The sequence below is a fragment of the Vidua chalybeata genome, chromosome 8 (assembly GCF_026979565.1).
Source record: "Vidua chalybeata isolate OUT-0048 chromosome 8, bVidCha1 merged haplotype, whole genome shotgun sequence".
NCBI lineage: Eukaryota > Metazoa > Chordata > Aves > Passeriformes > Viduidae > Vidua > Vidua chalybeata.
Window position 1 is genome coordinate 13820925 of NC_071537.1, and position 12206 is coordinate 13833130.

General features: G+C 42.5%; 1 protein-coding gene across 5 annotated transcripts in view; it reads right to left on the reverse strand.

The window, feature by feature from the left end:
* The window catches only part of ARMH3 (armadillo like helical domain containing 3), a 123538-nt gene extending 111336 nt beyond the window's left edge, over positions 1-12202 (reverse strand). The window contains exons 1-8 of one of the 5 annotated variants that reach the window (XM_053948560.1): positions 12121-12202; positions 5309-5420; positions 4805-4861; positions 4533-4679; positions 2641-2748; positions 1694-1786; positions 757-831; positions 26-112 (exon numbers count right to left, since the gene is read on the reverse strand). In XM_053948560.1, the coding sequence (XP_053804535.1) occupies positions 26-112; positions 757-831; positions 1694-1786; positions 2641-2748; positions 4533-4679; positions 4805-4861; positions 5309-5410 (669 nt within the window). In that variant the 5' untranslated portion in view covers positions 5411-5420; positions 12121-12202. Of the gene's footprint in view, positions 1-25; positions 113-756; positions 832-1693; positions 1787-2640; positions 2749-4532; positions 4680-4804; positions 4862-5308; positions 5421-11543; positions 11609-11743; positions 12076-12120 lie in introns of those variants that run through there. The other 4 variants (XM_053948559.1, XM_053948563.1, XM_053948561.1 and 1 more) reach the window with 4 other exon arrangements.
* Positions 12203-12206: the final 4 nt, after the last annotated feature.

Below are 12206 nucleotides of genomic sequence, written 5' to 3' on the forward strand. Positions count from 1 at the left end.
AGAGAAGTGATGTTTCTACACCTACCTCATACTTTCTGTAGTTGACCAGCAAGGCCAGAAGGACAACGGCATCATATCCGTGTTCCCTGCGACTAAGAGGGCTGGACAGGATCTGGAATAAACAATCACACTGTTCTGTTCAGGCCTGCTTCAGGAAGCTTGCAGTGACTCAGAGCATAGCCATGCAATGTATGTGTAAGAGCAAATTATGTCCTATTTGAAAGAGGATATTTAGGGTGAAGGGAGTGTCAGTGCCTCAAGGAAGTTCTCCACACAGAGAAGCTCATTTATCACAGAAAGGATGCACATAGGCTTTCAGGGCATAAAGGGCAAATATATTTCACAACAGCATTGTATAGTATCTCATCATAAACTGTGCAAGCGTTCTGGGTTTCTCCAAGGCTCAGTTCCACTGAAAAAAAGTATAATTTATCCAAGAGCAGAAAAAAATATATCCACACTACCTTTTGAAAAACAGTTTCTCCAGTAAAGAAATTCTGTGTGAAATTAGCCCAGAAATCTGTTCAGATTCTAACTGTGCAGAAATATCTCAAGTGAAAATATTTTAAATAGTAGTGACTAAAAAAAGCAGATTAGAGTAAAGGGGAGAGAACATACAAAATATATGTATGACTGAGCTATGAATGGAAGCCAGTGCCAGTGAACTACATCGCACTGAAAAAGCTGGAAAAGCAAACACGTTACTGAAAGTTCTCACTATGGAAGAGCCCCCACAGTAGAAGCAAGAACCCTTACCTGTAAAATAGCTTCAAATATGCTGTTAATCATCACATACTCCAGGATGGTGTTCTGGCTAATGTTATCTGTCACCTGAGTATAAACACAAGTTTTAAAATCTCATCCGAAACCTCCACCAACACTGTAGCCGCTGGCACACATTGGGAACAGAAGAGTTTTCCTTCCAGATGGACACATTTATTCAGAATCTCACACTTAGCAAGTCAAGGTGTGACTAGCTAGACATGAAGTAAAAGAAATCTGTCCTGCCTCCCAGCCCTCTCTCTGCCAAGAAGCACTACCCACGGACTAAGAGCTCCCCCATTCCTCCACACATTGGTATTTTACACAGCTGCATGAATGACAACAGCCATCAGCTGTTGCAGGCTCTACATAGGAGGCAGAGAATGAAAAACAGGGCAATATGCTCCACTGAGAACCTTCCCATCATGAACAGGGCAATGAAGATCTCCACCACTCACAATTATCTCCTATCACAGTCAAAATAATTAACAGTTGACCATCTCCAAAAGCCAGTAAGAGTCAATTTATTACAACTTCCTCATTCTTCACATCCTCACCATTCTGGTCTACTCCACACTTTCTCTCTTTCCTCAATCCTTCTCCCTTCCTTTTCATTTATCTGAGACTTCTTAAGTAACTTTTTCCTTAAAAATACCCACACCTGTGAATCCAACTGATACTTCCTCCTGCCTCTCCCCTTTAGCCCCATTTGGCACCTATCTAACAGGATGAAAAGTGTCTGCTAGTCTGCATTGGCATCATGGTTAGAGCCATCATGCATATTCTGCACTGACACTTGCTCTCATTCACCATTTCTTTCTCCTCCTTAAGCTTCACACTGCAGCATTCTGCTCAAGTTTCGAAACAGTTCCATCCCTCAGATGTGGCTCATGTAAGCCTTTAAGTTATTGCACAGCTGTTAATTACTTACTGTCACCAAGCAGAGAAGTAGCTTCAGACACAAGCTTTTGAGGCTTTCAGAACCTTCTGCACAGAGAAGGGAGTCCAAGCTCTCCATCAGATTCTAAAGAACAACAGTCACATTATTTAAAAGTAGTATTTTAAACTATTTGAAGTCTTTTTTATATAAAGCTTTCTGTAAGATTCAAGTAGCAGAGCATCAATATAAAACCATGCTATTCCAGAATAAATAATTGAGCCATTACTACTGCTACACAGGCCATATTCATACTATTGCTTCTTAACACTATTTGTGTTAACTACAGCTTAATGACTACTGGTAGAACATCATTATCATTTTCCATGAGTTTTCTCTAGATGCAGTCACATACCTCTAATTAACAATACATATATAAGTTATAATTAAAAATCTGATAGGCAAACTACTACTTAATGTTTTCCTCAAACATACTACAGTTTGTATAGAGAAGAAAAATTGTTACTCTTGTAGAGAGATGAAAGATAGAACAAGAATTCAGCTTTATCACTGGTTACTTTGTCATTTCTCAAAATCAACATCTTTACAGTGAAGAGCATCAAGTAAGTTTAAAACAGTACATGTGCTGACTGAGTGTGAGAACACAGGGTATGACTCTCAGATAAAGAAAAAGATTTGAGGTTCAATACTAAGTTGTGGTTGCCTGTGACAGCCTTTTCTGGCTTTAAGGTTTCTCAACAACAGTGACTACACAGTGTGGAACTAAAGAAAAAGAATGTGCTGTTATATTACTAACCAACCCAGGGACCCCAAATGTCTGTGCTACTGGCAGGTACAGAACTTCAGGACAGCTACTTTTAATAAGTGGCTCGAATATCTCCCCCAAAAGCTGCTGCCTGGGGGCACACACCCATTTACACTCACTGCCCTTGCAACACAGCTGCTGTGCAAACTGCTTCTCTACATTGCCAGGGCCTCACCTTCATACATAGCTCTGCCTTGTCAAAACCCACAAGCATGTTGATGATGTCAAATCCAGAAGTGGATTTGTTCTTCTGATGGACACCCCGAATTAATGCACACAAAGTCTGCAAAGGGAAAAAACAGAAGGTGAGATGTAAAGCAATACCTCCAACTCAATAGCAAAACCCACTGCATGATCCCCTCCTAGCACTGGCAGATACTGAAATTAATACCACCAGCCTGGAAGCCATACATTTTGTCTGACCTCTCCTCCAGCTCTGTCATTTCTAAAAGGGATCTTGGATGCTGAAAACATGTACAAACTGGAGAAGAATATATTTGTCCATATTTTTCTTGTTTGAGCACAAATTTCTGTTTGATTACCACATTGCTATACCAATTTGGACCAATAAACTGTCTTTGTCAACAAGAAGAACCAATCTTCCCACAAAAAAAGTCTCCACGTCTATCAGGCAGCTTAATTACTGCTTCATTCCAAGTTCTTCAAGATACACAGGTATCAGCACACTATGCTTCCAGCAGACTCTCTGGAAAATTTATGGGCAGCAAATTACTCATTTGTCCTAAGAGACAGAAATGTCTGGGGTGACTTTTGTCATCAGGCACCTCTCAGGCCTGTGAAGAAGGGAATGAGCAGGAATACAACCACTGCAGTTTTAGATTCCAGCTTAAATTCACCAGTGAGAGATAATTAGTTTCACAGGTAAAGCTGGAGACAAAACAGACCTGATGGAATTAGCAGACCTCTAGAACCACACAAAAGCAAAAAGGTAAAGTAGACATCCTTTTTTTGGTTACTGTCAGAAACAGATACTGGGCTAAACATACCTTTGGTCATCATGCAATCAAAAAAAGGATTGCTTAAGTAAGTTTTGGCTTCAGGATCACTTTCCACATTAAAATAGTCTTATTAAGGGAACACTCTCCCAATTTGAGCTCAGGATGTGTTACCTGGTTCCTATTTACACGCACACAGCAGGATTCTTGTGACCTGCCCTAAGTTCTTCCAAGAGTCTCGATACAAGTTTAAGAATTCGGGGCTGGTCTAAGCTGTCTGTGTAGCTATAACTACAATTTTAGTAGCACCTTTTCAAACTAATTCTAAAAATAACAATAAAACAATGCAAGATTGTGCATCAGAGATGTAGATATTCTGTTTTAGATCAACTTTCCCCAGCTCACTGCTGGTCCAAAGTCTCTTACAGATGATTTCTTCAAACCTGAATTTCATATCCTGTACTCCCAAAGCTGAAATGCATTCTGCATACTCCTAAAACAAATGCATTCACCAAACTGTAAGAATCAGCTTGTGAACTAGTAACATCAAATATCAAGACTGAGAGGAGTCTCCCACACTAGATATGGAACAGCAGAGCTTTGGTAAGGAACAACCTGCATAAAAATGGCTATGAAGTCTGAGTGATAATTCTTCACAGCTTCCAATTAGGAAGTGTCCAGCTGAGGCAATTTCCTGCATAAATTTCACACTAACTTCTCCAGAGCTTTATTTCTTTTTTGACCCATATGGAAATTGAAAAAGGAAGCTGAAATAAGGGAGAAGAGGTGAAAGTAAAACACAAAGCTACACAGCCTAAGGACTTTTGAGACCCCCAAACTGACAGCCTGCAATGTGAACAAGCTCCTTTGTTTCCTCACTGCCATCCACTTCACCCTCCATCATCAGATCCTCCTGAATTCTAAAACCATCTATTGCTGTGCCAAGAGTAAAGAGACTATGAATGTTTGGAACCTCCACAGACAAGTAGCCACTGCTCTGCAGACATCATTTCTCAGTAACAAAGAAACAAGCATAAGGTGTTTGATACCAGCAGCAAATACATCTCATGAGAAGAAGAAGGACAGCATTCCCTGTCTCCCAGCGTGGTACCTGTAATGCATTCACCACTCTGATTGGGTGCTCCTCACCCAGGGCCTGGATGCAATGCTGAAACAAGCAGTTGATGTTATCTTTTATCTTCATTAATTCTTCCCCATCCAGAGCCTCCAGCTTGCCTTCTAGATACTCCAGGTTGACCTGTCAGGTTAAGAAGCAGTCCATGCACATTATACCATCACCAGCACCTTAGAAACAGAAGTCCTTGCACTGACTGTCTGCCACTTCATAGGCAGTACAGCAACAGGATGTTCACATTCTGTTACCTTCATGAGAAATAGCTCCTCCCAAAACCTAGGGTTGCATTTACTGGGGTCCTCTGTCTGTAAGGAAAAGAAACAGGCATGATGGCAAAGAAATCATTCAGGCAGAATTTAAATTTAATCATGGATAGCTCTGAGTCAGCATCACCTGCCGGATGACCAAGAGGTCTCAAAGTGCAGAATTCTGGCTACAGAGATTTCCAGAAAAAAGAAGGACCATCTCAATTGAGATGCCTCTGTTTATTTTCTGAATTCGTATTTGAGAAATACTGGGAAAGCATGACTTCCCATAGATGGTATGGTTCTGGTAGGCAACAGGAGACAGCAACATTTTGGAAGAGAGCAGAATACAGACTTCTGCACGACAGTAGGAGAGCCTGGAGATGTGCCTACACTGTGCAGGCCTGACCTTGAGGAAAGAAATCCACTGGGAAAAAACCTTCAGCATAAACTAAACCAAGAACATTTAACACAACACTTTAGAAAAAGAGATGCTCAACTCCTTACCGTGAAAATTTCATCATACATCAACACCACTTTCTCTTTCAATGGCTTCTTGGAGGCTGAAGACTTCCGGAGCAGCCCACCTTTCTTCTCTGTTTGGGCCATGCTGTATACCCTGAAGATAAGAACAGACAAAAAAGCTCAGAAAATTTGAACTTTTCTTCAAGGCATATCTGGCCTGCCTCAACCATGAAAGATTTTTTTCAGTCCACTGAAACACTAACAGTCTCTCACAAGCTGTAAATAGGGGCATTTATAACTATACCAGATAAGAAATCAGATAAAAGGACCCATCTAGTTCTATATCACATTTCAAAGACATGCAGAAGTCCACACACAGACATAAGCAGAATAAGCTCCTTATGGATAAATTTTAATTCTTCTCTATTAGAAACTGATTCATTATCCAGACCAATGCAGTTTACATCTAGGAAAGTATATATTTTTTCATCTCAGTGGAGGAATTATGATACTTGATATCAAATAGGTACCCAGTCTTTTTTGATGCTGGTCAAGCCTCAAAGGCATTTAGTGACAAGAAGCTCCTGAAACTATTTGGAAGTATTCTCTTATCTGTTTAATTTGCTGCCTACCAAAGCACTTCAAATTCTGCTTTTTGTACTCTGGGGTGGATCCAAAACAAGCAAAGCTTCCATAAAGCACTTTGCCACCCTTGGCATTCTTATCTGGGCCAGCTGCTCTGCAAATCAAGCCAGAGAAGAACCTCAGCCTCAAAAGCATCCCATGTGGTTCAGGTTTGGGACGAGGATGCAAGACAGAGGACAAGCTTTACAGAGATTTCTTTTTTTAACCAAATTAATTTCATGATCCATTTTACAGCAAAGGGTTTTCCAAAAACACAAAGAAGTTTTACTATCATTAATTGGTGTCTTACTACTAAAAAAAAAAGGAGTATCCTTAATACAAAATGAGCCATTACACAAAGTAACGTGGTCCTCAGCCTTCTGTGAGAGACAACCCACTCCAGGGGCTGAGTCAGAACACACAACCTGCCACATATTCTCAACCTCATGTGTGATGCTACCAAGTGCAGCACTACTCTGACCTCGCAAATACACATTTATCTGCAATCACAGATTTTCCTGGCAAGCATCACAGCTTTAGTACTGTTCTAACCTCCTCCATCACTGCAGCATGTCAGAAGTACTTAGCAGAAAGGGAATGCCATCCCTCCTCATACCCCTGAGCTCCTAGACTTCCTCCCATCTAGGACCCCAGAGCTTTCTGAGCTGGCAGCTGTGTAGATAGCTCTGGATGTAGCCTTAATCCCAGACTGCCTGAACCCCCTCCCACAGGTTTAGATCTCTTTTTCCCTCAAAGAGCAAGTTCCATCAACTACTGAATACCAGTTCCACATCTCCCTTACATTCTTTCCACTGCAGACAATTTTTAGCTGACTTACAACTATGTTCTCAACTAGGACTCTCAGGCTTCCAGAGTCAGTTATTCAAACATCCATTCCTTTAGCCATAAATCTTGGTTCTAAGTGGCAGAAAAACATTTTCAGGCCTAGAAAAAAAATTCTGCTGCAAAAGACCCTGCCCCAGGTGCAAAGGGAAGGAGCTTTGCCGGGATGGGAAAGGGTAGGACAGAGAGCAGCAGATCTCACACCTGAAAAGCTAACATTTACATAGACAGAGAGGTGTTGTCTTCCCACTAGAAAGGGAACCAGCTGGCTGGTTATGGGCTGGGGTGAGAATGGAAAGAGCTCAGAGACAACCTGACAGAACAAAGCTTAGCAACAACTGCACCATAACCTTCTGTAAAGACCAAAATTATTCCCATAGCCTAGTAGGTCTATGTATCAAACTAAGATGGAAGAAGGTTTCCAACTAACAAACAAAAAAGAAAACATTATTCAATCATCTTGATAGTTTCTCTTTTACAGACTTTGCATTATTTTTAAACTGTCAAGGGAAATAAGACATTATTCTAATTAGAAACAACTGGAAACACTGAGAAATCTATTAAAAACCAAACCAAGAGTGATGTCACTTTTAGCCTAGGAATGCAAATCTTGGGTAAGACTGCACAAAACAATTATTAGAATTGTAAGTTTCTTGACCTAAAAAAGCTGCCAGCTCCAGCATACAAACACATCCATCAGTGTGCTTCTAATTGAATTAGAGCTAACGAATCCCAATGTCAAAACTAATAAACTAACTCTCAGTGCTTCTAGGTCAGCATTCTCATATCAAATGTGAACATGAATGGGAGGGGATCAATAAGCTCTGCTTAGTCCCTGCATTTTCAGAGCTGTATTTTAACCCTTCTCCTACATTTCCAGAAAGACAGAAAAATCTAAATACATCAAGATACAAAGGGTGAGCACAAGAAGGATCACATGACCATGTGAAAATTCTAGTCTCTGTCAAAATGGGTCTTAGGATCCACATTCTCTCAACCAAAGCTGCACAGAACACATGCAAATACAAGTGCTAGAGGCAAGGATTAAATAATGTTCTTGTTTATAATTTGCTATTCTACAAATGAGCATATGGAGGAGCAAAGAGAGAAACGTAAACCATGACTCTCATGCCAACACTTTATTAGGCTGTGTTTGTTTCATGACCTATGATGATCAGGTCATACAAATGGCTTTTTCTTTTCACTTTATGCAATTACATTTTCTAGATGTCATAAAGACAAACAGAAAACTGCATTTTGCTAATGGAGACCTTCTACACAGCTGCAGAAAACAACAGTTAAATGCACAAAACATTTATAAATAAGTTGCAGAGGTGTCAAATTATCATGATGCCCAGACAGCTTATGAAAACAACAATCTTGATGATAATTAACAATTTTCCTTTAAACACCACATTTAAAAGGCATGGGTGCATTTTCCACATTTTAGGTTCAAATGGATAATTTATTCTGTCAATAGGTCATTCCCATTAACACATGCTGCTAAGTGAATCCTGCTGTATTCACCGACTGCGCAGGAGAACTGCCCCTCAGGGCCAAGAGAAGCACACGCATGGGGATTTTTAGAACAACAAATTCTTTGCTGTGCAGCAGAAGATCCAAGATGCTTCATCTGGAACTAAAAGAAAACTTGACAGAGCATGAGTCTTGGCAGCTCAAAGGCAGGAAGATAAAAGCCATGGCAGACACAAGTTCAGACAGACTCTTGCTTTATCTCTCATCAACCCCAGAATCAGCTGATCCAGTCAGGAAGAGATGAGTACATCCAACCATGCACCTCCTTTCTGTTTCACTCCAGAACTCATAACAGAGATTCCAACCAAACATATGACATTCCGATGAACACAGCTCTGTTAGCTTTTCGTTAGAGTAGCCACGGGGAAAATGAACCTGGTATTTGAGTCTGAGATTTACTCAGACTTGTGCACACTGAGAACTGCTACACAATGCTCCACATTGTCACTCAGCTCCTGTACAGACTTATTAGTATTCCATAGACCATCTTTTGACAGCAAAAATACTGTCAAGAGGATAACACTAATGCACATCTACACCGTAATGACATCAGGATCCAAAACTTGTAACTTGTGTAATCTTGCATGCAGCCCATCAAGCACAGCACTTGCATTCAATTACCTTGGCTAACAAACCTGAAAGTTTTCAAGATTATAAATGCACATACACAACCCCCACATGCAACCAAACATGAATAAGTGTATTTTTTCCAGTGTGGACCCTTCACAAAATATGCTGCAACACTTCTTGGCTAGACAAAAAGAATACAGATGCAAAATTGTATTTTCACATATGACTGACTTGGCAAACCATTTATTCACTACCTGGAAAAGTCTGTGCAAATGATGTGACCTGTATTAGTTTGTTAATGTCAAAGCCCTGAACCTCAATCAATTTTATAAAGACTCTGAATAAGAACTAAGATATTTTTGATTTTAGAATCCAATGTCCCTTGACTTGCCAGAGCTACTAAGATTGGACTCACCTGTTCAAACATTTCAAAGCCTCCTCTCTCCCTGAGTGTATGCACCTGGGACTCAGTATGATCATGCTTTGCCTTTCAAGGTGTTCTGCAGGTACACCACTCAGGATTAAAGGAAATTTGTTCAAAAACTGCCTCCATCATGCAAGAGGGGGAGATAAACCCCCTAAAGTCTAAAAGTTAACTCACAACTTCTAAAGCAATGTGCTACAAGCTAAGCACTCATTAAATTCTTCTGTGAAGTACCAGGAAAAACTTGCACTTAATCCATGTGATGATCTGCAGAGTAAATACTGGATGTGAACAACAGGCAGTTACAACGCAGGTCCAGTACCCATCCATCACTGGAAGCAACAGACAACTTGCACCCAGCACAAGAATTTATGAATCCCAGTGCACAGAGAGTCCCTGGACCCAGTTCCAGCTCCTCTGTTAAAACCCCCAGGAACACCCATCAGCAGGCCAGCAGACCACTACTGAAAACAAAGAGAGCAAGAACACATAGGGCTTTTGTCAACGCTTTAGAAACCATCATGGCCAAATTTCTGCCATAAGAACTTTTACAGCTTATTCTCCACAAACTCTTGCACTGGCAGTTACAGATTGTGCAAGTACATCCACACTGCTTTCATATTCCATTCATTGTTTACAACTTCATTCGTATATTGTTCATTGGAATAAAAACTGCTCAAACTGTGCTCTGCTCTACAACTCTAAGGTGCTCAACCCAAGGGAAACAGTAACACAGCATGCAAGCTTTGGATCCATGCTGCAGAATTTCCAGGTGCCTTCAGGCAGTATGTAATGAGAAATATATTCTGAAGGTGTGCTGATGACAAAAAACCCAGAGATCCTACTTTTTCTGCAGGACAAAGCAACAACCCCCAGCACAGCCACAGTATATATATTTTTACTAGAAATTCTTTCCATCCCACTCAGAGCAGTCTATGTGCTTCAACATAGTACAATCTAAAGTTACACCACTTCTGACCTATTTTTTACACCTCAAAAAATGAGAAAAGCAGCTTCCTAATGCAAATGCAGCCACATGCTACCTCTCCCACTGCACCAGCTTTAGCAATGATATAAAAGATATAATGATATAAAAGATATATTTGAACTACAATTTTAACACGTCATGCATAACGGCATTTAATTTCTATATGTCCAGTTAAAATAACACCCAATCCATCAATTTCACACTACCAACTAGCTATGCTTCTTCCTGTCAAGTCCATCCAGACAAGTGCTGAATGCTTCCACCAGCACCTATTCACACTATTTTCATACAAGGTAATTTTTTTCATTTCACCACACTTTCTCTCTGTATTCCTGGCTACCACAACCAGTTCTCTTATGTCAGAAACTGACTTTGGGTTTTTACTTTTCAAGCCCTTTAGAATCCATCCCACATAGTTTATCACAAAATATTATGCACTGTCTTTACATTCCCACCTAAAAGCTTGTGTCACCTGCAGACTTTTTTAAATGCCTTCCTTCTGAAGAAAAACGCTCTCCCTGTAACCTTCCCTGCCCTTTTCCCATGGCTTCAGCTGGTGGTGTGGATCCGAGGCCCATGCTGAATACAGTGCAGCTGCATGACCTCAGCTCTGACTTCTGAAGTAGCTGCTATGTTCTAAGAAGCTGCACAGTAAACTCACGCCAAGATAAAAAAGGTGGAGCTGCAGAGTGAGATACATTTTTGAGATACAGACCATCAGCAGAACAAGTACTCAGGAATTAAAATGCAAACATCAAAAGGTGTAAGTTTAAAAAAAAATCAAAAATAGGGAGTCAGAATATAGCAATTCAGCAACTCTTGAGCAGCAGAAGCTGACCCTTCCCCTCCTAAGGGACATCTGCATGGCTGCGTGGTGTGTTAGCAGGGGGAGGGAGGAGATGAACGCTTAGCCCAGCAGCCCATTAAAGTCATGCTGTTCCTTTTGTGCATGCTAGTCAATAACTGTTTAACTTTTTTACACTGTATGTACCCTGCCCACAGTATCTCTTTGCACACTGCGAAAGTGCCATAAATGACACAGTGGATCAACCTATTATTACTGGAAAGCCGAAGTGTTGTCCTTGCCTCCCCTCGAAATTCCTCTTCTACATTTTTGTCACATGTCCTACTGGAGCTCAAACAGCTGGTGAACTGCAGTCACCATCTAATGCAATGATTCAAATTATCTCATTGCTTTGCATATTCCACCCACCCGCTCACCCTAACTGGCTCTCGCCATACATTCGGATTACAGTCTGTGCTGATGAACAAACTTTGTTACAGCGACATACTCAACAGGGCTTGACCGAGGCCGCAGCTTGCTCAGGCAGCAAGTGTCTCTGCCTTCAGCATAATAAACACTGCGAGCTCCCGCTGCTTTACCACTGTTGCTGTTCCCCTTGGCTTTGCCCGTACAAGTGTTCGGAGAAGGGTGAGGTAAACCAGACAACTGGAATGCTCAGCGAACGCTCGTTCTTTTCCTAGGAGTTACCTCGAGCGCAAACCACCGGCAGCCGGGGACGGCGCGGCCCACGAGCAGCCGAAGGGCTGGGCTGCGGCAGGCCCCGCGGCCTCCTCGGGGCCGGCACCCGGGGCACGCACCGGTGCACCGCGGCGTCACCGGCGGGCGATGAGAAGCACCTCCCGCTGCACGGGCTGCGTGCGGCCGCTCCCGCAGCTAACCGGGGTGGGCAGCGAGCGGCCCTGGAACGGGGTGCCGGTGTCTGGCGAGGCCCCTCGCGGCGGGGAGCACGCCCGCCCCGCGGAGCTCCCGGTGCGGCGGAGCCCCCGGTGCCGGAGGGGCAGCGGGGGCGCGCCCGGCCCCGCGGGCGGGGTCCCGTGTCCCCCCCCCGCCGCTCCCGCACTCACCTGCGGGCAGCCGCTCCCCGCACACCGCGCAGGCGCCGCGCGTGCGCCCGCCGGTTCCCCGCGCGGCCGCGGCTCCCGCAGGCGGG